Below are 26,327 nucleotides of genomic sequence, written 5' to 3'. Positions count from 1 at the left end.
ACGAAAAGTAGAAGGATGGAGTCTATGGACAGAAGCACGAAAAACCTTCACGATGAGTTTGACCCAGAAGACTATTTGGAAGCCTACTACCGTTTTGATCCTGAGGCACCTTTGAAAGACGGCTATTTAAAAATGCTGTTATTAAAGCTGCACGGTATATTCTCTACAGGTAAGATGCTTTTACCAACATTGAAATGTAAACCCATGTTCACAAACTGATACATTTTTGCTGTCATTTCTTGCCAGCATTAAAGGGAATAAAAATGCAGTGGCCGTATCATGGAGAGCTGCACTCCAAGGGGCATATTATCAAGGCCATGATAATATGCTCTATGAATTCCAATCGAAGCCCATGTTAGATGTGAACACATCTAACATGGGCTTCGATTGGAATTCATAGAGCATATTATCAAGGCCATTATCGCCACTTTATCGGCAGTTTCCTGCCGATAAAAGCGGCGATAATGTATCTCCTGTCCTTGATAATATGCCCCCAAATTAGTGAGAAGAGTTTGCCTGTCTCTGTTGCCGACTTGTGCTGTCTAAAGATCTAAATTATATGTATGAACTTCAGACACTTTAAATGCAATAAAATATGTATGCAACTCTGTTCTGAGTTCTGAGCCAGCGCAGGACTTCATGATAGGGCCCCATGATGGGTTTTCTGTAAAATATTTCCAAATCGTCCGTCAAAGAAATGCTATAGCCCCCTTTCAAAGGCTACACGTTTTATTATGTATGATCCTCCATACCATTGTTTCCAATGGAGGTCCAAAATTTCCAATGCCCTAGCATCAGTTTAAGATAATGTAGAAGTTGGACAGATTTATCAACACTTTGCATCGCTGTTATGGCTCTAAAAGCTGCAGAAAAGGGAGCAAAGTCTTGATAAAGCATATACTTAATGTTTCTATTTATTTACTTTAAGGATAACTTTCCAACACCAAAACCTTTTCCCTAGTAAGTTGTCCTTTAGGTAAGACAAATATAAATGTGTGCTCCTTTGCGCTATTATGTATCGAGGGGTTATTCAATGGGTTTTACTAGCGTGTTCTAATGCTAACATCTATATTGCTTCCTTGAAATAAGCTAAAAAGGAGACAATTTTAATTTCTCTAAATATTCACTTTCTGTATGTGAAGTGTGAAAAAATAGTCTAAGCGTTGTATTTTATGATGGAAGGGTATCCTTCCAGTACAAAACCTATGTAAGAGATAACACGCACAGCCATGCAATATAATGCAAAAATGTGTGTGTGTGGGGCCAGACAGCCTTTAAGAGCATTAGCCTGGAGGAAGACAGCTACAGTAGGCCATATTTCAGAAAATATGACTCTGCGATGCTCTCTCCCTTAGGGCATGTATGTGTGCCACGTGTGCACACATGCACGATTCAGGGGTGCAACAGGGTGTCAATGTGACACCCTGCCATCCTTGAATATGTTCCCCCTATCACCGATTCGGTATTTACCGAATCGGTAATAGCGAATGGCTTCCCATTCATTCCTATGGGCCTAAAGACCATTAGGAATGAATGGGAATTACTGAATCGGTAAAAACCGAATCGGTAATACCGAATATTACAGATTCAGTCAAATTTACCAAATATTACCTCCATACTATTTACCGATTTTCAAATACCGAATTGGTAAAATTCGGTATTTAAAAATCGGTAAATATGAATTACCTACATATGGCCCTTAGCTAGACTAAGGACTGAATAGTACATAGTATTTGACTCCTTCCCTTGATGTTCGAAATAATGTGGCAGAGATATGAGACACTTATTGGCATCATGTTAAACCCCATTTTATCACAATTATCCCAGATAGAGGAAAAACTAACTGTATTAGAACATCAGGCCACAGAAAATAGTGGTGCACTGGAGACTGTAGTAATAAGGGTAGGACAAACAATGGACAGACAGCCCCCAACAACCCAGGAGAGGACCGGATCCCATTCCAGTATAATGCTAAAAAAATCCATTGCCGAAATGCCAGATAGGGACCTACACCTAAAAGAAAATCAGGAGGGCTCAATCCCAATACTAAATACAGCACAAGGCACAACTAACCCTAAGGTTTGTAGTAACACTAGGTTTTGAATGCCTGATAAACCAATAGAGACAGTTGATAACCGAAGCCAGGATCTGGGGTATGCTAATGCAGGACCAGGGGGGGAAAATAGCACACAGATACGTATGGACAGTCATAAAGAAAAGAGTCTCGGTTTGAGTAGCCAGCTAAAGATTCATTCTCTCTCTTCCACTCCTTCCCAAACTGAGACAGATCCTGCGTCACAGTATGATAACTATACTAACTGGATGTGTACAGCCCTAGACGATGTTGCACCTATAAAAATTCTTAAAGAAAAGACTAAATCGAGGCTTTCACCATGGTACACTCCCCATCTCAAAGAATTAAAAAGAGTGTGTAGGAAGCTTGAGAGAAATTGGAGGGATTCCCGTAGCAGTATAGATAAAACTATTCATCATGAAGCTATCAAAAATTACAAAACTGAAATCAGATGTACTAAAGCTTCGTACTTCGGAGAAAAAAATACCACTGCCTCCAACTCACCTAGAGAAATTTTCCAGATAGCAAAATCTCTAATCGACACCCCCCCCGATTCCCATTGACCCCAGCAAAGCTCAGGCTCGCTGTGATAGTCAGGCTGAATATTTTCATAAGAAAATACAGGACATTGCCTCTGCTTTTGATCCACCTAAACTGGCCCAGGACGGAGGAACTTTTCCTCCACACACCCCGACCCACAAATTGGATGAGTTCCCTTTGCTAAAAGATGATTCCCTTGATGCCCTCATGCGGAAAATTAAATCTGGATCTCCCACTGATCCTGCCCCCCCTTGTCAACTAATAAAGATTAAGGATTAAACCTGTTATCCTTAACATTTTAAACACCTCCATTATTACAGGTTCAGTGCCTACTGCCTGGAAGCGTGCCCAAGTCAGAGCACTATTGAAAAAACCAACCTTGGACCCTGAAAATATGGCCAACTATCGACCCATTTCATTACTTCCATGGGTCAGCAAACTACTAGAGAAACACATTAATGCCTCCATTACTCAATTCTTGGAAAATAACCACTTGCTTCATGACTCTCAAGCAGGTTTCCGTCCCAAACTGGGAACTGAGGCTGCTCTTTTGGCAGTAACTGAGCTGGCCAGGAAAGAGATGGATCAAGGCGGCACTACAGCAATTATGCTGCTTGACCTTAGTGCCGCCTTTGACACTGTTAATACCAGCATCCTTCTCCACCGCCTTGCCAAATAGGAATCTCAGGGAAGGCCATGGACTGGCTTCAGTCTTTTCTGGAGAATCGCTCCTTTGAGGTTGCAGAGGGCAATACCCACTCAAAAATTTGGCCCCTAGATCAAGGGGTGCCTCAGGGCTCTGCCCTGAGCCCCACCCTTTTTAATATTTATATGCAACCTCTTGCTGACATAGTGTATTCATTCAGCATAGACATAGTGACCTATGCCGATGATACACAACTAGTTGTGTCCATGAACCAATCCGATCCCTCCCGTTCGAATCTTAGCAACTGCTTGGTAGCAGTTGCACAATGGATGGCTGCCTCGCATTTGAAATTAAATGGCGAGAAAACAGAGCTCATGATTTTAGGTAATCCAACTATTCGTAGTCCTCTGATGGACTGGCCCCCTTGCATGGGCCCTCCGCCCCAACCAAAATCCCTATATAAAAAGTTTGGGCATTTGGCTAGATGCAAACCTAAGCTTCACTCAACAAGCAACCATTCTGTCTGCTACCTGTTTTGGCCTTATGCGAATGCTCAGGAAAGTGCTACCACTTCTCCCTGCCCAAGCCCGAAGAATAATGGTACAAGCCATTATCCTGTCCCGTTTGGACTATGGGAATTCCTTATATTTGGGGGCACCTGCCTCCACAATAAGGAAGTTTCAGGTGACCCAAAACGCTGCAGCCCATCTTTTATTGGGCCTCAGTCAGCGGGAATCAGGAACAGCGGCTTTGAGGAAACTGCATTGGCTTCCCGTTAAGGCTAGAATAATGTTCAAATCTATGTGCATTATGCACAAAGCCATGAGGAAGACTGCACCAACAATGATTTGTGCCTTAGCAACTCCCTACCTCCCCCATAGAGCCCTACGTTCTAGCACTGCTTTCCTGGCCACCGTCAATAAAATCAGACGCACCAGATGGGGTGGGCGTTCCTTTTCTTGGAATGCCGCAAAAGCCTGGAATTCCCTGCCCACTACCCTCCGCAGTGAACCTGACCTTCTGAAATTTCGGAAGGAACTAAAAACTTTCCTTTTTATCTAAAAAGCCTGTTATACTGTTTCTGTTCAGTTTTCTTTAGTCTGACTTTACACAGCGCTACGAGGCCTTTGGGTTGTTTGCGCTTAATAAAACACAATTAATAATAATAATAATAATAATAAATGACGCACAGTTCCTCCACCTACCCCAGCGGCTGCGCCCCTGGTCTTAATCCTGGGGAACGTACCATTGTTACAGAAGGGGAAGGTCGAATCAACATCCCAACTAATGTTCAAAGCGCTCCACTGGTTAACCCAAAATCTGGACCGGGGTGGGGGGTTTCAAGGCAGGAACATCGCAAGTCAGATGATCATGGCGAGAAGAGTATATTGGGTGGGACCATCAAGGAAAGAATTATCGGGTGACTGCGTGGTCTTAAATTTCAAAAGCGAATCCGTTGTTGGTTTTCTCCATGAGCAATTGGGTAATGATTATACTAAAAATTCTTGTATCATTGCCCTACCATTGTTTTTTTTTACATACCGCCTTCATTATTTAGACCAATGGCCCACTCACTGCCCAGGGAAGGACACTGGGGGGTACCCCCTGGGTATCAGAGAGACCATGGACTGGAGGCACATGAATAGATCACTCCCCTTTCCGACCTCAACGCTTGCGATTGACTACACACACCACATAATTGCCCACATCTGCGTAATGAAAGACGACATCCCCAGGACAAAAGTGTGAGTTTTTCAGTATTGCCCCCTACTCAACAGGAGACTAAAAGAAATGTTATTAATATAGACTTGTGGAATGTGGCTGGCATCATACACAAGTTGCCTGATACCAACTGATGCACCCAATTGTGGGGGAAGTTGATAAAATAATTTCAGAAATCGTAATTAATAACAAGAATCCAATTATTGATATGATATAGTTAGGTGATTTCAATATACACCCTTGTAATTATAAAAACTTGCCAGTGTGCGGTTTAGAGGATATGAGGAGAGACCCTATTTGCCACTTTACACATAGTGAATATGGAAAAGGACTAAACAAGTTAATGGGCTCATTAAACCTAGAAATAATTTCTGACTCAGACCTCATAACAGATCCTTTGCCGGGCTCCTTCCTTAGAAATGGGGTGGAGTCTACGTTAGACTATATACTAATGACTGCTCCTTTAGCGGAGAGAGTAGAAAGGATTTGTAATTCTTTTTTGACCTTTAGCGACCACGCCATGGTCTCAATGGAGTTGAAGGTATTCATATCCGGGGGTCAATCTTGCAGAAACATTGGTACGCCACATGTTTCTAGGAAAAATGGGATTCAGCTCAAATGGGCCAACATTGACGCAACTAAGCTGGTCCCTGAACTCATATCAAAGGCACAGGATGATATCCAACTATGCCTAGATTCAGAATCAGAGGCAGGGACAGTTGTGCCTACCTTCTGTAATATCCTAATAAAAATAAAACTGGCCCTAACAAAAATGAAAACCATAAAGAGTGTAAATGGCAAGGGATGGTTTAACTCTCTGTGCACAAAAATTAGAAAGGCCCTGATGTCAGCCGTAAAAGCTAACCCTAGGAACCCCATTCAAATAAGAATTTAACGGGCTTCATATAATTCCGCAAGGAATGCAAGAGACAAAGAACTCAGGGGGGCCCTATGGGCCGACCAGGAAAAGGCAGCCTGGTGTAGTAATAGTTGCGAATTCTGGAAGTTAGTCAACGCACCTTATTTTAAAACCTCAAACAACCCCTCAACGGATGTTAATGTCGATGAGGAGTCATGGGTAACTCACTATGAGAACATCTTTGCCTCAAATTCTGACACTAATAATCATCAAGTGACAACCCCGGAAACGTACCATACATCTATTTCCTTCTCATTAAATGAAGTACAAGTGTCGTTGAGTTCATGTAGCTCGGGTAAGGCCCCTGGCCCAGATGGGGTTCCAATTGACTTTTTTCAAACTAACCCTGACTTGTGGATCTCACTTTTAACTAATGCCTTAAATAGCATAGTCCAAACAGCCCCTCCCAGTGGTCATTGGGGATTATAGTGCCCATTTATAAAAAAGGGGCTAGAGCCGCCCCAAAAAACTATAGACCAATATCCCTGCTGGACACAACATCGAAGCTTATGGGCCGTCTCCTCCTCTCTAGGTTAGTGAGCTGGGCTAGAGATAATAAGATCCTGATCCAGGCCCAATATGGCTTTCAACAGGGAAGGGGCACTGTAGAACAATGCCTGAATTTACCTTTGACTGTTGAAAAATATACAAATATGAAAGAGGGTAAACGATATATGGCATTCATGGTCCTCAGCACGGCGTTCGACTGCGTGGTCCATGATAAAATATGGGACAAAATGGAGTTGATGGGGGTTGACTCAGCCATTTTAAACTTTATAAGGCAATCTTATGTAAATGCTACAGCGTCAGTGCACTACACTAAAACTGGTGCTGTACACGCCACTTAAAAATCTCCAAAGGAGTGAGACAGGGCTGCGTATTGGCCCCCTTTCTCTTCTCCTTATACACAAATGAAGAAGGCAATTCCAGTGGCTACTATGGACGTTCCCATTTTCGAAAATCAAATGATACCAATATTGTCCTACGCAGACAATGCTGTTTTAATTGCAAGAACAGGGATTGGGCTACAAAGGCTCATAACAGGTTATGTCTCTTTCATGGACTCATTACATCTAAAAGTAAATCAAGCAAAGTCTTTTATAATCATTGCTGGCAGCACTAAAAGAAACAAAGTCCCATATTTTAGCGCGGACACAGGGAAAATTGAGGTTGTAGACTCTTTTCCCTATGTGGGTATTCTTTTTGACAAAGACTTGTTATGGGCAAAACTGTTGGAAGGAAGGAGGCTGGTGATGGAGAGGGGTATTATGGCAATAAAAACCTTTGCAAAGAAATTGGGTGCCAAACCCTTATTGCCAATAAAAAATATATATCGGGCCAGAGTAAATGCAGCAGTGACATACAGTGCTGGGGTATGGGGTACGGTTACACCTACACCAATACAAATAATAGAAAACACATTTTTTTAATCAGTAGTGGGTCTTCCTCCTTCCTTTGCAAATGGCATTTTACATACGGAATTGGCCCTTCCTTACATATCGGAATACATACAACTAGTCCCACTCCTCCATAGGGAGGAGAGATACTGTACCGTTGACTCAAATGGTAATAAGGAACTGTATAGCGATGGATAACTGGAAAAGGTCAAAGTGGCTAAGTTACGTGGAGTCAGTCCTAAAAGACATAGGGCTCCACAAACTTTTTAAAGACTCCCTGGCATGCAAGAAAGTGTCTAAGCAGAAAGTCATCGATATGTTTATGTTAAAGGCTGAACACAAGCATAGGGGATATTATCAAGGGAAATCCACAGTACAGCTTTATCACCTTAACCCACCGCCTATGGTGGGAGAATTTTCCTATTTAGCCAACATAAACAGTGCACACCATAGATTTATACTGCTAAGATTCCGCACTAATTTAATTCCCTTAATGCTTGGTTATCCAGAAAAGACATATAACCATTCCAATCTAATTATGTGCCTGTGTGATAATTTATCACCCCAAACCGAACTGCATATAGTTTTAGTCTGCGGGCTCTATGAGAGTGAATGGAAGCCGGAAGCCTGAAGCCGATTCTAAAGAAAATGGGATACAAGCAGTGTCGGGTAGTATTATTCTTTTTAAAAACACTACCCGACCCCTTGGTATGCTACTCTGTAGCATCATTTTTATGGGCCTGTATGAAGAAGAGGAAGGGGCTGACATTTAACCCATTAAGCTGATTGTAACCTTTAATGAATTAATATTTGAGAATTGAATCGCTTTTATTATGTTTTTTAATGCATTCTCATCTTATTCTTGGATCATGAAGAAACATTTTGGAATTTTAAATGATAATATTTTTGTAATAACATTTTTGTTGCTGCATTAATTATGCTTGCTTTTATGATCATTTCTAATATGATCGAATAAAGATGATGATGATGATGATGATGATGACTCCAGTGGTCAGTGCTTAATTTGAGCCAGTGCTTGCTGGTATGTACTCTACAATGGCATTTTCACTTATGGGACCAATTCAAAGAGGGGTAATTTCATAATAAAGAGTTTGACATTTCGGGTCAAATTCACAGATGCATCTTGTGTACTTGAAGGAGAACTACTGTAGTACTACTTCTCATGCTTACAAATGTCTTTATGAATTGATCCTGATAGGCAGAATTCTTAAACACAATTGTGAAGGTCTCTACACATATTGGTATATATTCTTGATGTATATGTGGGAGAGCAAAGGAGAGTTGTAGGAAAATGGGCAATATCTACTATGAAATGGGAGAAGTAAAGGAGAAATAAGGAGGAGCTCCCGAAGGCACATGCACATAGAAACATAAGCTACAAAAGAATAACACAATTGCTATTCACCAAAGTTGCACTTACATCTACCCCAATAGTACTACCGGCAAAACAGTCTCATTCTACTCCAACCAAGTCTTGTTGTAAAGTAACTCACCCTACAGTGGCAATCACTAGTACCATAAGGCTTCCTCACAGAGATCAGTGGAGGCAGGGAATAAGCTTCTCAACTTGTCACTTGCGTACAGGCAACAGGTGGCAAGTGAATTCTATTCCATTGCCCCCTTCACTTGAGTATTAGATGCCATCAATTGAACCCATCTGGCACTTCAGCCATTCTGCCGGAGGAGACACCATTTCCACGAAAGACACTACAGGCACTTCATCAATGTGCAATATGTCTACTCTTGCGTGGCAATTTGTGGCTGGGGACTTCAGTGGCGCACGGCTAATTGATTACTCTGGGACAACATATATCCCAGGGGTATGGATTGACAACTTAATTCACTCAAAACTTCACGCCATCATGCAAGCCCATATCAATTGTTTGCAACAATGTGAGATTTAAACAAATATGACATGTTTTTCTTGCAGGTAATGCCGGGTATGCCCTTACCCCCTAATGCCTGACCCCCTTCTGACGTTCAACCGCACACACTTAATATAGCACACACATGTAAGCAAGCCATCAAGGAACACACTTTTCTCATCCCTAAGTTCTGCTTCAGATATTTTGAGGATAAAGATGGTGCTCCAGTATTCCCAGAAGAAGCATGCAAGGTCATTATACTCAATGTGGGTTACACAACATTATTATTCAGTAGGCTTAAATGTAAACCTTACCCTTGAACTGCAGCTCCATCTAGGATCCAGAGGTAAGACACAGAACAGAGGTCAGGGTCTGCAGGTGCCTTCTGGTGGCCTCACATTTAACTTGAGCTGCTGGTTTTGTCACAATGATTCACCAGTGTTAAATCAGTAACTAAAGGTGGACTATACCACCATCCACATATGTCATCCTGAGACCTGTGCTGGTAGTTCAGGCTCGACTGCTTCGTTAGCACCATGGCAAAGGCTGATTTGCACATGGTTGGCTCCTGATTGACTTGGCACAGTGGGAAAAATGTATGGACTGGATTACTGGCCAGAGTAATTACCAGTGAATGAGATTAATTCAAGCATTCCAACATCATGTTTTTGTTTTGTTTCATGCTATTCCCTAAGTGCGATGGGTAGGCTCAGACGTGAGTCCAATGGTCAATGTACATAAGGCTCAAGCTGCACCCTACTGATGTGTCCCAAGTAGGCTGAGAATGATCTGGGATTGCTTATGTTCTAGTTCTGAGGGGACCCACTCTGGCAGAGTTGTTCAGGCTGAACTGTTCCTACTCCGGATCCTAGACTGAAACAGGATCAAGGCTGACTTGCATTTGGTTGGTTCCTGCCAGAGTGGGCATGGTTGGGATAAAAACAATGGACCAGATTATGGCTCATGGTAATTGCTAGTGGTTGTGATAATTTAACCCGTTAAGTGCGCCTGTCGGCCATCGGCCGTTGCAAGCACTACCTTGGTTGTGCTGCGCACGTCCGTTGGCCGATGTGCCCCTGCCCATTCAATGGAATGCCCGCACCGCTGCGGTAAATGGGTTAAAAAACCCAGCCATCACAATATTTTTTATCCTCAGTGCTATCCCCTTAGTCCAATGGGTTTGCCCAGAGATGATCCGGTGCTCACTGTGCTATAGGAGTCAAATTGCACCCTAAATGAGTGATTTAATTTAAAAATATATTAGCGTTGATCTGTTTCAATTGTGAATGTTTTTTTAACAGCTATGCATCTTTTTTTAATATCAATCCGGAACCTCATTCAAAATACAAACTCCTACTGTTTGCAATGTTTGTCTCTGCTTCCTGATGTATGAGGGCCAACTTGATGTTGATCCAATGAAACATGTGTCGACGTTTTTTAAATTGGTCATCTGAAATGAAAAGACAGGCATGGCTGTCAGCTATCCCTTGCAGGTCACTAACGCTGACTTTGCTGCTGATCACAGGGAATTGCAATTTTGTGACCTGCTTAGTGAATATTAAGGCGGGTCGTTGTGCAATTCTCTATGATTCCTTATTTTGCAAACTGACCTTTAAGTACATAGGTTGGTTGGCAGAATAAAATGCTTGTCAGAAAACAAACGCTGAACAATTTGTGACAGATTTTTTAACCAGCATATTAGGGGGCATATGTAGGTAAATCCATTTTTGCGATTCAGAAAATGCGATTTTCTGAGAATCGCACTTTCGGATTTGCAAAACGGGATGTAGGTAAAAAATCGCAAATAATTAGCGATTACCAAAAATTCGCAGAATTATTGTGCGATTACTCAAATAGCGATTCCTTATTAGCAAATTCGCTAATAAAGAATCGCAAAACCGGGAAAGAGCAATTCAGGTGCAGAATGATGACATCACAACCAGGAGGTGTGACTTCCCATGCTGCACCTGATTGCCTGCACCTGTTCCAGAGTCAGTTGCTGCCAGAGAGACAGTGAGGAGAGAGTGTGGAATTGTCTGTGAAAGCAAAGTTGCTGAAATGGAATCCCTGGCTTCTGAAAAGCAGGGTAGGGACAAGCAGGCTGATGAACACAGCTGGAAAAGAAAACAAAAATTCTCAGAGAGGGAGCTGAAGGTATTGACTGAGGAGGTAGTGAGGCAACATGACCTCCTGTTTGGGAAAGCCTCACTTTGAGGCCAGGAAAAGAAAAATATGGTCTGACATTCAAGAAAAGGTAAACGCCATAAGTTGTAACCCATCGTACCACCGAGGACTTAAGGAAGAGGTGGTACGACATGAAGCAGAGATCGAAGGAGAGGGTGGCCATCAGATTGGCAGAGGCAAAGGCAAGTGGAGGTGGGACCTCCACTGCACCAGATCCGACGCACCTGGAGGAGTTGGGGGAGGGCACCCTCATTCCTGAGGCAGTGACGGGTGTGGCTGACCTTGACAGCTCCGACATCAGAGTCACCACAGAAGGTAAGATGCATGCCAATATCCCCAAAACATACCCATCCCACTCATACCCCAACATCCCCATGCATGAATAGGAATCCGGTCCATGTTTTGAGGGTAACCCAGTGAGGCATTATGGGAAATGTAGGCCCATGCTGTGAAAGGTGGTTCAGAAACGCATACAAAGGGTACATAGGGAACAGTCACACTAGCAATGTTCAAAATAGACAAAATAGACAAGTAGGCATGTCATTTGTAGTTTCAAGAACTTTATTGTAATGGGAAAGAAAATGACACACAACTCATGTGTGCTATTTTTAGGCAGATGGACCAACAACACAGGACACTGTGGCTGCAGTGGGGGAGACAGCTACAGCAGAGGACCAGGCAGGGCAGGAGAGCCAGGGTGCCACACGGGACACACCATCAGCGCAAACCAAACGGCGCAGAATTGTTCCTGAACTGATACCAATGCCATCCGGCTCTACGGATGCCGAAGAGGACACACAGGCTGCAGCTACTCCAAACACAAGTCAGGGCAGATCACAATCCTGCACATCAAACACAACTGGCAGTGATGCCAGACAGAGGGCACGGGCCAACACCAGCGATGCCTCCACAGGTACAGAATCCGTCTTTGCAGGGCTGGGGGGCAACATGTTGCGTGTGCAGCGCCTGCAAAGTAAAGGGATCGCATCAATACAGCGCCACCTAGTACAACACAACCGGTACATGTCAGAGCTGAGACTTGGTGTGACAGCAATTGCACAAGCCTCAGAGGCAAATCTGAGTGAAGCTAGAAGTGATAGGCAGGCCCGGCGCAGGGAACAACGCCGGCTACACACCCGCCTGGACCAGTTTGCAGGGGCTGTCAGCCGGCAATCCACAGCTATATCCATGCTAGCACAAAGAAAAGTAAACATGCAACATGAGATGGCACACTGCTGTCAGGACATTGCCAAGAGCCTGGTGCAGGTGACCCATGCACTAGACCAACCGCAGGCTGTTGTTACTGGGGGAAATGCAACGCCAGGGAGCCTAGACACAGATGAGCAATCCAGCAGGAGCACACCTACTCCACCTATCCCTGCAGAAAGGTGTAGGAGTGGCCGTCAGGGCAGAGCTGTGGATGACAACAGCGAGGCAACTGCACAGGCTGAAGGAGGTGCATCAGGGCGTCCAGGCCGGAGGTGAAGGGGCGGCATGCACATTGGCATGTTGTGAGGCAACACATGCCATGAGGACTACCTAACTCACTGGTACAATGGCACTGTAGGTACATTAATATGTGCTAACTACAAAGTTACAGTCACACTGTGTGACTTTTCATATCCTGTATTTATGGGAATAAACATCTTTTTTTTTTCATCAACATTGGTCATTGTGGTCTATTATCTCACCTAGAAGTAGTTCTGTGTGCAGTCATCACGTCTCAGGCGCCCGGCAGCTGCCTCGGCTCCACCTGCATGTCTGCGTTGGGGGGCCGGATCCTCCTCATCGGATGTGTCGGACTCTGTCAGATCCACTGGGGTGCCCTTCTTGGTAGCAATGTTGTGTAGCATTGCGCAGGCCACCACAATCTTGCAACACGTCTCCGGGCTGTACTGTAGAGTACTTCCACTCTCCGGAAACGGCTTTTGAGGATTCCAAAGGTCCTCTCAATGGTGGCTCTTGTGGCTCTTTGGGCAGTGTTGTATCTCCGCTCAGCAGCTGTAGTTGGATTGAGGTAGGGTGTGAGGATGTAGTCCCGCACAGCATATGCACTGTCTCCTGCAGGGATAAAGTATGTTGCTGTTTAGTGAGATACTGCAAGTTAAAACATTTCATACTACTGTTTGTGTGTGCCATAGAATTACCTAGCAGGTATCACTCTCCAGAATCGCCATTTGTAAGTCTGCGATGTAAACCACAGTGTCTAAAAATGAAGGAATCATGAGCGCTTCCTGGAAATTTTGCTACTATGTATGTGATTACATGTTTAGCATTGCAGACTACCTGGAAGTTTAACGAATGGTATGATTTTCTGTTTCTAAAAACATACTCAGTGTGTAATGGGGGGGACAGTGCGACATGTGTTCCATCTACGCAGCCAATCACGTGGGGGAATTGGGCAATTTGGTAAAAATCCTAATTGATTCGGCCAAGTTCCTGCTGTGTGTCTGGGAATTTGATGTGGTGATGCATCCTCTGCATCATAGCATTGAGGAACTCGTGGAAAAAGCGCAAAAGTGTGCTCTGGGACACCCCTCCCACTGTGGCTATTACTCCCTGAAAACTCCCTGATGCTAGGAGGTGCAGTGATCACAACACCTGTATGTGTGTGGGAATGGTGTGGGCCCTGTACGTGGGGTGCTCCAGCATGGGGGTGAGCTCCCCTATCAGCTCCAGGATACTTTCTGGATGCAGCATGTAGTGCACATGGATGTCCTCCTCAGTGCGTTGGAAGAGGGTGATGCGTGTCCTGTAGATCCTCTACTGGCGTCTCCTTCTCTCTTCAGCCTCTCGGATACGCAGCCTCCTGGCTATAACATAAAGCGCCGCCATTGTGAGAAGCCACTGTTGCATTATGGGCCACTTTAAATAGGTTGCACCTGATTACCAACTGGCCAGAGTTGGTGGTATTTGAGAAGTGCAAAATTGCGATTTTCGAGAATTTGCTATTTGCGACTTTTACCTACCTAGGAAATTGCGAATTCGCAAATAGCGTGACGTTATTTGCGATTTTTGCAAATACTGAGATGCAGCTTGTGAATTCGCAAATTTATTCGCAGAATTCATTACTTGCAAAATTGGTAATCGCAAATTTTGCAATTAGCAATTTTGCATAGAACATTACTTACCTACATCGCATCACACACTTTTGCGAACGCAAACACCCAGAATTCTGCTAATTTCGGGGTTTGCGAACGCAAAAGACCTACCTGCATATGGCCCTAGTACATTTAACCCTGTGTTCAGCAAAAGCTGAGATTGTTAAAATGTTAAAGGTGTGAGCAACTGTTGTTTTCCAACAAAGTTAACACTTACCTTGCCGTATTTAAACAGTAAATGTAAATTGACCGACTTTCTTCCAGGATGGCCTGATGAAAACTCAGCTAATGTTCATCACAAGGACACACGGTGAATGTCCAGTTATCATGCCTTGGCCCAGCGATATATTCTGTCATGCTACTGAATACGCTACAATTTCCACATTTGTCCTATCATTGCATAAGGAACTCCCTTGAAAAACGTGTTTTTTAGAGTATTCGTTTTTTCGTTGCCTTTTGCTATTGTGGTATATTAACTTTAAGTTAGTCAGCCGGTCCATGTTATTGGCTGGAGTTGTTTGAGTGCTATCAATTCCCTTTGCACGCTGCCAGTCTTTAGTGCACAATGTTGATCCATTACTGAATCACCTATTGTAGTTTTGTTTTGCAAATTGTACAAACCAGCATATTTGTAAAATATAAATCAAAAGTTGTGCAGATGGTATACTCCAATGTCCCACATGAGTAACTTGACTCAAGTTATGCTGATCTATTATATCACTCTTTCTCCAAGGACGTGTGAAAGGAAATCTTCTGCTAGATATAGGCTGTGGACCAACCATCCATCAGCATTTATCTTCTTGCGAGGTCTTCACAGAGATCATTGTATCAGACTACTGTACATCTAATCTCCGCTACTTTGAAAGATCCCTGAACAATGACCCAGGAACTAAAGACTGGACTCCATGCTTCAAGTTTGTCTGTGAACTAGAAGGCAACAGGTATGAGCTAAATAATACTGATTTATGATTTCATTTCTTTATTTGTTTATGTATTCATTTAGTACTTGTATCTATCACTCAAGCGCCAGTATGTTCTCACTTTACAGTACAGTCATAACAAGTGCCTTTCAAATGGTAGAACACAGTTTGAAGGCATTTTATATGACTGCTGAACAAGTATATTTCAATTAATAGAACATGAAATGAGCAGAAGTGAATGTAAGAAAAGGAAATAAGTTGGAATGGGTAATTCAGTAGGTTCAAGGAAGGAGCATGACTTGGTAATTCAATAGGCAAATAGAAGGGGTAGCTCCCTCCCGCAGACTAAAAAATATTGGGAATATGGATCAGAGTTCAGTGTTACATGGACAAACAGGGATCAGCAACTATAGCTTAGAGTGGGCTTGATTGCAGTTGAAGATAGATAAAGAGCTGAGAGGAAAGAAAAGAATCCGACTTTTTGAAACTATTAAATCGTGTAGAGTCCTCGTTAAAAATTAAATGACACCGGAGTAATTCACGCAATTATGGAAATTAGTTCACATGTTTCACCATTCCCTGTCCTTCCCTCACCCCTGACCCTACTTCTGCCCCTGCAGTGGATCGTGCACCTTTCATTGGACATTGCTCTAGCAGGGGGCCCTGTCCCATTCATTCCCCAGGACCTACAGTTGCACACCAGACTTAAGATATACTTGAAGTACCAGCCTTCCTTCTCATTTGGCCTTCTTATCGGAGGACCCTTGCTGAGTACGAAAACCACCTACCCCAATATTACGTTTTAATACCTATAGTAACAAAAGCACATGGAAGTCACTGCCGTTTGTACATTACTCCCTATCCATAGTACTACAGGGAATCCCTTCTTAGCTAACATCTTACCTGTATGATAAGCATACCTCCCTCCAATGGCCTAGTGGTAGTATCCCTGAATACGATTGGATTACTCACAATAAAAGGAAGCAAACACTCACATAGCTTAAATCTGTCTCTCCAGACAAAGTCCTCTTTCAAAAAACCCACCTTAGATCTGTAGAAACCCAAAAATTACGAAGAGACTGGGTGGGGACAATATATTTTTTCTGTAAACCTCCCTCCTGTGCTATCATTGACAAAAAACACAGGATTTAGTAAAAAAAAGCAAAGTAGTATTAGTTATCTGCAAGAGTCTCTCTATCCGGTTAACACAGTCCTGGTTGGACCCTGATGTTCATTTCATTTTCATAAAACTCCAGGTACATCATCAAACCCTGACTGTAGGATCTGTACATGCCCCAACTGGAAACAAAGCCCAGTTCTTTAAGCAGATAACCAGATTGCTCTTTTCTCTGCCCCATAATAAGTTCTTAGTGTGAGTGATTGGAACCTAGTGCCCGGTCCCTATTTGGACAAAGCTCAACATTAAACAATAACCCACCCCAAGGACTGGCACCTTTTACGAGACCTGATTCAGGATTTTTCCTTTAAAGACATATGGTGACTATAACATTCTATGGAGAGAGGGTACATCTTCTCTTTCTGTGTCCATGGCACTCGTACATGTATTGACTTTTACTTGGTATTTCTTACTCTTCTACCCAAAGTTATGCACGGTGACATTCTACGCTGCAGTATATCTGACCACAACATTATCACAATGTGTATTGATCCACACACTGGGACTTGGAGACTCAATGTATTTTATTACAAACTGCTATAAGAATCATCTCCAGTCCCACTTAGCCTCATAGCTGACAACCAATAAAGTCACTGTCTCTTCAACACAAATATTGTGGACAGTTGGGAAGACCAGTGTCAGGGTCAGCCTGACTAGGGACTCAACCCAGCAGATGAAAAACACTGACCAAAAGCAAATCCTCCGTGAAGCACAACAGCAACACCTCACAAACACACACAAGCAACACAGCACACCACACCTCAGACACTTCAGTAACTTCTGAAAGCAAAATATGACCATAACGCCATACTGACATCAGAGGTGGAAAAAACATTATTTTACATCTGCAAACATCACTATGGGGGGGAGACAGGATAATTCTTAGGCCACCAACTCAGGGAAAGAGAGGCACAACTCGCAAACCCAGTCATGCTCAGTAGCCATGGTGTCCTCATGATGCACTCGATCAACATACTAGAGAAATTTCACAAGTTCTATCAGTCATTATACAGAGCATACGTACCAATGAAAGAAGGAAGACTGGCTTATCTCACATGTTTATCTGCATACTCTCCTTCCAGACCTAGCCCAAATTCTTAAGATGGAAATTACAGCCAATGAAATAGCTGTAAAATGCCTGGATGGCTACCCCACCGAATACTACATAGTGTAATGGCACAGCATGTTTTGAGTGTTGGAGAAGGAGGGTTTCCTCACCCAACTCAAATGGCTATATTTAAATACCAGTAGTATGCCATGTTTTTTTTTGTCTCAGACTATTACTATGAGTCAAGGAACCAGACAGGCTGCTCCCTGTGTCCCCTCCTTTTCATACTGGCATTGGAATCACTAGCAGCAGTGATGAGAGAACCTCATATTAGGGGAGCACAAACTACAGCAAAAGAGTAAAAGGCTCTCTACTGTGCCGATTATATATTAGTCATGTTCTCAAACCCACGCAGATTAATCCTGGCATTGACAGCTTGAATATCAGACCACTCTACATTCTCTGGTTATTGCGTGAATTTAGATAAGTGTGAGGTGCTTCCTCTCACCCCATGTATAACTCAAGACTCTCTTGGAGACTCCCTATTCAGCTGTCTCTCTCACAACACAACCTCTAATACTTAGGAATCTACATAAACAGGGGGCTTCAGAACATAATGCAAGACAACTTTGGTCCCATACTTGACAGAATACAGATGGATATCACTCAGTGGTTCACAAACTAATTTGTCTCCTTGGGGAAAAGTACAAACAATATAGATAAATATTATCCCCAACCTGAATTGTGTATTTGCAGTGCTCCTGCTTCGAATCATGGCTACCCTTCAAAAACACTATCAGAACTTTGGAAATCATACTTATTGCATGGCAGGAAACCTGTCCCTAATGTGACTAATCTATACGTGGCCACTTAAAGTGGGGGTCTTCGACAGCCTCATGTAGAATCATGTTGGCTAGCCTCACACTAGCACACTAAAGTTTCACACTTATAAATCTCTTGACACCACCTTCTTGGTAGTGATAGGAAATGCGAACGGGGAAAATAAAAGGTCTAGGCATGGTGTACACCAAGGGACAGTGAAAGACTGAGAAAATAAACCTAATACTACATTCTACAGCACATGCATAGCCAACAAGGGTACATTGATATATTACTTTTAATATGTTGAGTGCTAATTTGATTTGTATTGTTTATAGTCAGTTGTGATTCTACAAGGTAACAATATTTGACAGTAATATATATATGAATATTTGAACTATGTTGATGAAATGCATCACCAATTCTTTTTATCTCACAAAGAATAATATTAACAGGATGCATCAATATTTTTACATCAGAATCTGGCATTAATAATGCATATTTGTATATTTGATAAGTTAGCCTCAGTCAGACCTTCTAGCCAGAATTTATCCACATTGTCAACTCTTTCTTTTTAACCCTTAGAGGCTTGGACTGCAGATGTTTGCAGAATGATTCAACAATAGATCTCATAACATATGTTTCACCATGGAGAGATGGAAACAACAAATCAATTTTCTGGACTAACAAATTCGCATTGAGGATGATAAAATGGTTATGAGCCTATATACCAAGTCTACAGACCACAAAACCCTTTTACATTTTCAAGGCCTTCATCCACATACAGTGAAAGTGAACCTTGTATATGGGGGACTGTGCTAGACATGAAGATTATTTTGACAAGGCATACAACTTACCCTAAAATTCTAGTTAGAGAGGCTGTCAAAAATGCATGTTTCTGCTCCCAGAGAAACTATTTAAACTGCTAAAGAACAGTTACAAATATTGCCATTGGCATGTGTCCTTATGCCTATTCCAGTTGGAAACTAGATTTGCAGCACCAAAAAGAAGCATTGGAACTTACTGGATCCAAAAGTAATAGATAAATCCTTGTTCTCCTTTAAGGAAACCAAAGAAAATCACAGTTCAGACCAGATGTAGCACAGAAAAACCAACTCTAAGAGCAGTTAAAAATCTTCCAGAGGTAGTAGGACACATTGCTCTGAGAGACTAATTACTTCTAATACAAAATAAATCACTATTAATGGGAGTAAACACTTAAACTATTTTCCAGCTGCGGCAGTAAAAGCATAATATATGCCAGCTTCTGACGACCACTTATATAGATTGACAGCCAAATAAATTAAAAAATGTATAGGACAAAGTAAGTCCCACATAAACTGCATTATGATGACTGCTTTCCTGGTAAGTCACTTCAAAGACATGTGCCACACTGCTAAAATTGCAAACGATCAATGAGGTGGCAACATGAAAAGACAACTCCAGTTCCATAAGCCCAGGTTCACAATGTGAGCCACAGTTTGAACACCTTAGATAAAATATTTAATTTGATTGGGTTTCAATTATACTTTCATGCCTGTGTCAGTAATTACCCCAACATGGTCAAGATATTATATGGAGACTGCGCTTTGCTATTGCAAATATATTTGAAATTTTGCACAAACACTATAATAGTTCGGCACATTGGCCGTTCTATGATTGGACATTCGGCACATTGGCAGTTCTATGATTGGACATCTGTATAATGTCTTGTTCTCAAAATGTTACTTTTGTTCATTATTGAACCTATGTAAATTGAGCCTTTGTGTGGGTGTAAGGTTATCATGGTACTAGAACCATAATGACCTTACACTCACACAAAGTCTTACATTAGTTTCACTTAATGTACTGGCCTCCTTTCTCATATAATTTCTTATGGCTCCCATGAAGGCCAAACTTTTGCAAAGTCCATTTGGGCAGTTTTCTATCCAAGGGCCAGTTTATCATTAGCCTTCAGCTTGAGCATTCCTGCCCCATGACAAATTCTTTATTTTATTGCAACTGTGATGCTCTGCTGCCCCCTAGAGCCACTGTGCATCTGTTTTAGTCATTTTACAAGTCTTTCTAATGTAATATATTTCATTGTATTTTATTGGGACATCTAGAGTTTATGCCCCTAGAAGGTCTATATAGCCTGTCCAGTGGCCGATATGGCAGATCCATTTAGTACGATCTTCACCTGGTTGATTAGTTGAACACCCTTACCTGCCCCCAGAGGCACCCTACATAAGTTAAGTCAAGGTTCCGGCTTCTACATTTGATTCTTTTCATGCACCTCTTGACTGTCCCCTTAGAGTTGGCTGAATCCTTGCACCTATGGCAGGTCCATTCAGTTGAACCCCTGATCTAGGATTATCACTGGTCTTCTACAGCATGGTTTGAATTTAAACAGACACAGATGCCTTCCATCTGGCTGTTTGTGTAAAACCTGATATGTTTGCGTAACGTCAGGGATACTGTGGATTTTACTATATGGATATATTCCACTCTTTTGGGTGCCAATTTTCTATGTCAATATGTTCCGTTTATGGTACATTTTTGTATGACTACGGTTTTAATTGATGGGTCCTGAGGATCATCCCAATGAGGTATACTGAGCACTGAACAGTTCAACAACACCCGTAAGGCTAACTCACTCTAAGAAAACAATGACATTATTAAGGACTTTTAGTATGTACTGTTAAGCTGCTGGACAAACAATATTATCTGTGCAAAATGTGGACCTCATTTCAACAAATAAGCTGGGATGCTGAGCAGAAACTTGTCAAAAGATTGCCTCAAGTAGTATTTGGATTTAAGCTTTCTTTCCATGCATTTTCTAATAAATTTGTATGCAACTTTTCTTCATTTTTGCAAAATAAAATGTGACTATTGCAAGAACAGTTATGAAGAAGAAATATTGTTTATAATTTAGAGCATGATTAATTCACAAATTAGCTTTATAGTCTGGAGGTGTCCCTAGTGCATTGTAGTTAGATTGCAACTGCCATGTTACTATTCAATGATTTGGATTTATCCCCAGAAAAGTATGTTTGCTCTGTTATCATTGAACTACAAGCATTGCATGTGCCAACCACTCCTCTCGCACTGAAAGGATGTGCACATATTAGAACAGGATGCAACAACGCATGCTTCATAAAGGCCTCAGTTCCCGCTCCATTCCAATGCATCAGACTGCACTTCAGACCAATGCACATTAAAGATCTTGAGCCAATCATACCGGATACGGGTGAAAAGCTTCACAGCACACATGTTGGCATTGTCAACATCCGCTAACACTGGTAGAGATTCAGGTTAGGACCACTCCAGAGTGATAAGATTGGCAAAACCAAGATGCACTTGTGCTCTTTGGAGTGAGTACTGACCCATTTCAAGCAATCCCTGGTGCAACCTGCTTCTTCTTCTTGAAAAAGGTCAATCACGCAGAAACATGTGTCCAGGAATTCACAATAATATAACACTGATTGCTCCAACAGAGGGTGAGAACTTTCTTAATAGATGGTTACAGAAAATATTGTGAACTGCATTTACAAGAATGCTTTGGAGAGCTTTTGCTTAGATGCCACCAGAGTCCTCTCTCCTACATTACACAGTGCATGAATTCCAGATGCCATATTTCCTATTGCCAAGATACACCAAAAATAATTGTCATTCTTTATCAGTCAAACAAGTGTTAGTCATGTATCTGAAAAGCACAGTTCATGGCCTCCTACCTTGCACTGTCTGTCCACATAGTTACACCAAACATGGGCTAAAGTGTTTGAGTACAGGCCATGTTAAGTGCGTGTGTACAATACACACAGGAATGGACTTATAAAGACCTAGTGCCTGCTCAAGTGACTGAAAGCAACAAAATTTTTTTAAAGGGAGTTCACTTACCAGCGCGAAAGATATTTGCATTGGAAAAGTGGCCTTTTTCATTGTGCAAGTACTAGTTTGAGTTGCTTTGCTCCAATTTGCGTTACGGAGGTATTACATGGGTGTAACTTGGGTGAATTCACTGACGCACCCATAGAGTGTGACACAAAGCACAATCTACCAAGATAGCCAACCACGCTTGGCGCGAAAACCTAATTTCTCCTTGATTACAGAGAAATACTTTAATTTCTCCAAACATTACACACACTGCATATGTGCTGCGCTATATAGCACCATACAATGTGAGGAATGTTTCAGAATTCATATAGGCATAGGAGTTTGTCCTGGGAGCCTAAGCTTCTTGTACAACTCCTATTCTACATATGATGCACACACCTCTGAACCTTGGTGCAAGGGTGGTGCATTGCGCCAACACAGCCTAAAAGAGTGACAGTGCAGAGGATGACAGAAGCAGCATCCTTTTTGAATAAAGTTACCTCTGGGCGGATTTCTTCCCCTTGTGCAATGTAGCAAAGCAACTTTGTTTGCTGCTCTGCCTTGCGTGAAAATGTAAGAAATCTGTCCAGAGTGCCTAATCTATAACTAAGCAATGTGTATATTAACCTATCAAACATGTCCCTCTGCTTTGACAGTAGAACATGTTGTTTGCATGGGCCTGGTGCACACAATACCTGTCCTACAGCATACGCTCGTGTTTTCTCATGATCATGAACTATTTACACATCTGTGACACACCTAGAACATCTCACAGTCACACCCAAAACCTGTGAACTATGGGGTATATTATCAAGGGGTTTATCTCCGCTTTTATGGCTTTAAAAGCCAAGAAAGCGGAGATAAAATTATCTCCCTATTACCAAGCTGTCGCTAACACCAGTTAGTGACAGCTAATAGGAGATAGCGACCATCTTGGGCCCCGCTTTGCATGTCAGTGATATTTATCACTAATGACATGCAAAGTGGGCGTGCCAAGATGTTAGCGACTGGAAACAGTCGCTAACATCGCTATCTCCTATTACCAACTTTTGGAGATATTCGCGCTAAGCGCGAATATCTCCAAAAGCTAACACCTGCCCTGAGCAGTTCTTCACCATGTTATCCAATGGGAGGTGGATAACATGGCTAAGAGCATTAGCTCGATAATGCATGAATATCGCTGACTTTTCAGTGATATTCATGCATTGCGGCCGTTTTTTATCGCATTTGCGATAAACCTTGCTAATCTGCGATAAAAATCGCCGATGTGCGGCGATAATTTTTGTCTCTAAACAAGTTAGAGACAAAAATTATCGCTAGTTGTTGGTAATATACCCCTATGTTTCGACATATACTTAATTGAGTGCACCTCTCTGACACTTGAAATACGATCCACAGAAATCATTGTCAGGATGTGTGTATGACTGAAATACACCAAGCATGCTTGTTTAGAGCACATCCATAGTCAATAGGGTGTGTGCATTCCCAATTTTCTAAATCCCTTGAGTATCTCTTACCTTCTCTCTGTTTCTTTCTTTCTTTCTTTCTTTCTTTCTTTCTTTCTTTCTTTCTTTCTTTCTTTCTTTCTTTCTTTCTTTCTCATATAGTATTCATGCCACATAGACACACACACAGTCTCTTTCGGTCTATGAGAGCCGCAGTGATGACACTGAACAGGGGAGATGGATGTCTATCAGTCCTGGAAACTAGACAGGTCATTGTGTGAGGTGCCAGATTTCTAAGGCAGTGAAGCAATTCTGTTCACATATGTGATACCATAAGTGATTTTACCAAAGATGTTCTTTGTGATTTTAACTGAATGTCATTTTTAAATCATTAGCAATGCTTTCTTTGAGTTCACAATAACATAATTTCATTTCCTGCTAAACGGTAGTCTTGTCTAATCCTCAATTCAAGTTGTGTTTTTCAATTAAAATGAATATTTACAAAGTAATGGGAAAGTACTAACCATGTTTTTTTCTTCTTTGTTTTTTGACAAGACCTTTTTCATTTCTTTTGCAGTGGCAAGCTTGATGAGAAACGAAGGAAACTAAAAAGTGTAGTTAAATACATATTGAAATGCGACATCACTAAAAGCAACCCATTCTATCCAGCTGTGGTGCCACAGGCTGACTGTGTGATTAGTTTCAAGTGTTTGTCATGTGCAAGCAAAGATGTGGAGAGCTTCCGGCAGATTGTAAAAAATGTCTTCTCACTATTGAAAGTAGGGGGGTATCTAATATTAATAGAGAGTTTAGAATTAACAAAATACTTGTGCGGCGGCACATGGAAGCCAGTACTGCATTTGAATGATCAATTGATTAGAGAAATTGTAACCGATTCTGGCTTTTTAATTGAGGAACACGAGCTTTTTCCATTAGATAGTTATGAATTTGAACGTGAACGCTGCAACTATAATACCCTTCTATTTTTATTAGCTCGAAAAGACAAAGATATCTAATTCAAGGAAACAACAGAGAAGGACAGAGGAATAGGATCCCTGTTACATAAACAGCACACACATTTGCAACAATCTCAGTCTTCTTTTTTCTTTTATTTATTGTCTTTTTGGTGTTAAATTGTTAGTAGAGTGGAAAGTTTTGCCATCCTTTTATAATGATAAGGCTACATATATGTGTGTACTTTTGGCTTCATGTATTCTAAAAGTTAATCAGACTAAAACATACGTGGGCACTAGTATAGAAAGGGCGATAATGGAGTGTTCTAATGAGTGTGTGCGCATTAACTGTTTTCCTTTGAGGAACAGCTGTTACGTCAACAACAATTCATCTACAGGCAAAGATCTTACTGGAGTTGTGCTAAAAAGCATTTAATGCAGTGCATTCTCCAAAGGTTAGAAAAGAATGAACTGCGAGGAGAGTCAGTGTTGTACTTATAACACGGTCAGTCCTTATTGTGATTAATACAAGTGTATTTTTATCTATACATCTATATATGTATATGTATATGTATATATATATATATATATATATATATATATATAATATATATATAAATCTATCTATCTATTTATATATATATATATATATATATATATATATATATATATATATGTGTAATCTTATATGTATTAATGTACTTACCAGAATATTTGTGTTTTTTGCAATTATATACTTTTGCGGGTAACATGTTAAATTAGCTCACCAGTGGGACTTAAGCTCACAGTTAGAGCATTTTACTTTGCACATGAAAGTTGATTTCAATATATTTTTCTTTTCAAGGTGCAGACCAAAGCATTCTTAGCTAGTGAAAGAACAGTGTGTTTAGACATAGTGAGGCAAGGATGAACTGCCAAGGTCAATTAAATTTAATGAGAAGAACAAGGGAGTGCTACCAGTTGGCGATATCTGTCAAAGGGGGGACTTCAAGGATACTTCAGAAGTGAAGATTGGAAGATGGGAGTGTTGTACAGGGTGTTGGAACTCTTCATGAGAATGGAAATAATGAGGTTGAATAATGTGAGGTCATATATTTTTAGACCTTTCTGTGTGTTTCTTATTAGTGAACTTATTTTGTAGTAAGATCAGATGACTTTAGACTCCGAGAGATACAAATCTCTCCTGACTTCTGATTGTGTGGCTTTATGTTATACATGATCCTTTGTTTCCAGAACAACTACAGAAGTTCTGATGCTGGCACCTTTCTTTGCTTTTGCATTAATAGAGCTTCCTTAACTCTTAGCTGAGTGCAGGGATAGTCATATTCTGAACTCTTCTCCATACATGGGGAGTAGGATCAAAACCATTCATGCACTCATCAGATGTTATTCCTAATTTTCTGCATTGCAATACGGAAACCATATTTTGTTCTTTGTTGCTAAGGACCAATATTGTACGTCAATTTGGTCCTCCTTTAATAATTCTGTATATCTACAGTATGTTTTTGCATTTGATTTATATTACTTCGGCCTTGAGCTTATAATAAATCCTTTCTTTAACTTCAAGATGCAGACTCTGACTCTCAATGTGTGATCACATTGGTCACACTGTCTACAGAATTTACATTTGTCGCTAACACC

At 41.5% G+C, this 26,327-nt stretch overlaps 1 protein-coding gene across 1 annotated transcript; it reads left to right on the top strand.

Annotated features, from left to right (window-relative positions):
• The first annotated feature begins 2 nt into the window (after positions 1–2).
• On the top strand, positions 3–25,282 carry LOC144819849 (nicotinamide N-methyltransferase-like). The gene is made up of 3 exons (XM_078677582.1): positions 3–169; positions 15,203–15,410; positions 24,311–25,282. Exons 1-3 carry the CDS (start codon positions 16–18, stop codon positions 24,747–24,749), a joined length of 801 nt encoding a protein of 266 aa, XP_078533708.1. The 5' UTR covers positions 3–15; the 3' UTR covers positions 24,750–25,282.
• The last annotated feature ends 1,045 nt before the right edge of the window (positions 25,283–26,327 follow it).

The sequence above is a fragment of the Lissotriton helveticus genome, chromosome 2_1 (assembly GCF_964261635.1).
Source record: "Lissotriton helveticus chromosome 2_1, aLisHel1.1, whole genome shotgun sequence".
Taxonomy (NCBI): domain Eukaryota; kingdom Metazoa; phylum Chordata; class Amphibia; order Caudata; family Salamandridae; genus Lissotriton; species Lissotriton helveticus.
The sequence above is the reverse complement of the archived record's forward strand: the minus strand, read 5'-3'. Positions and strand labels throughout refer to the sequence as shown.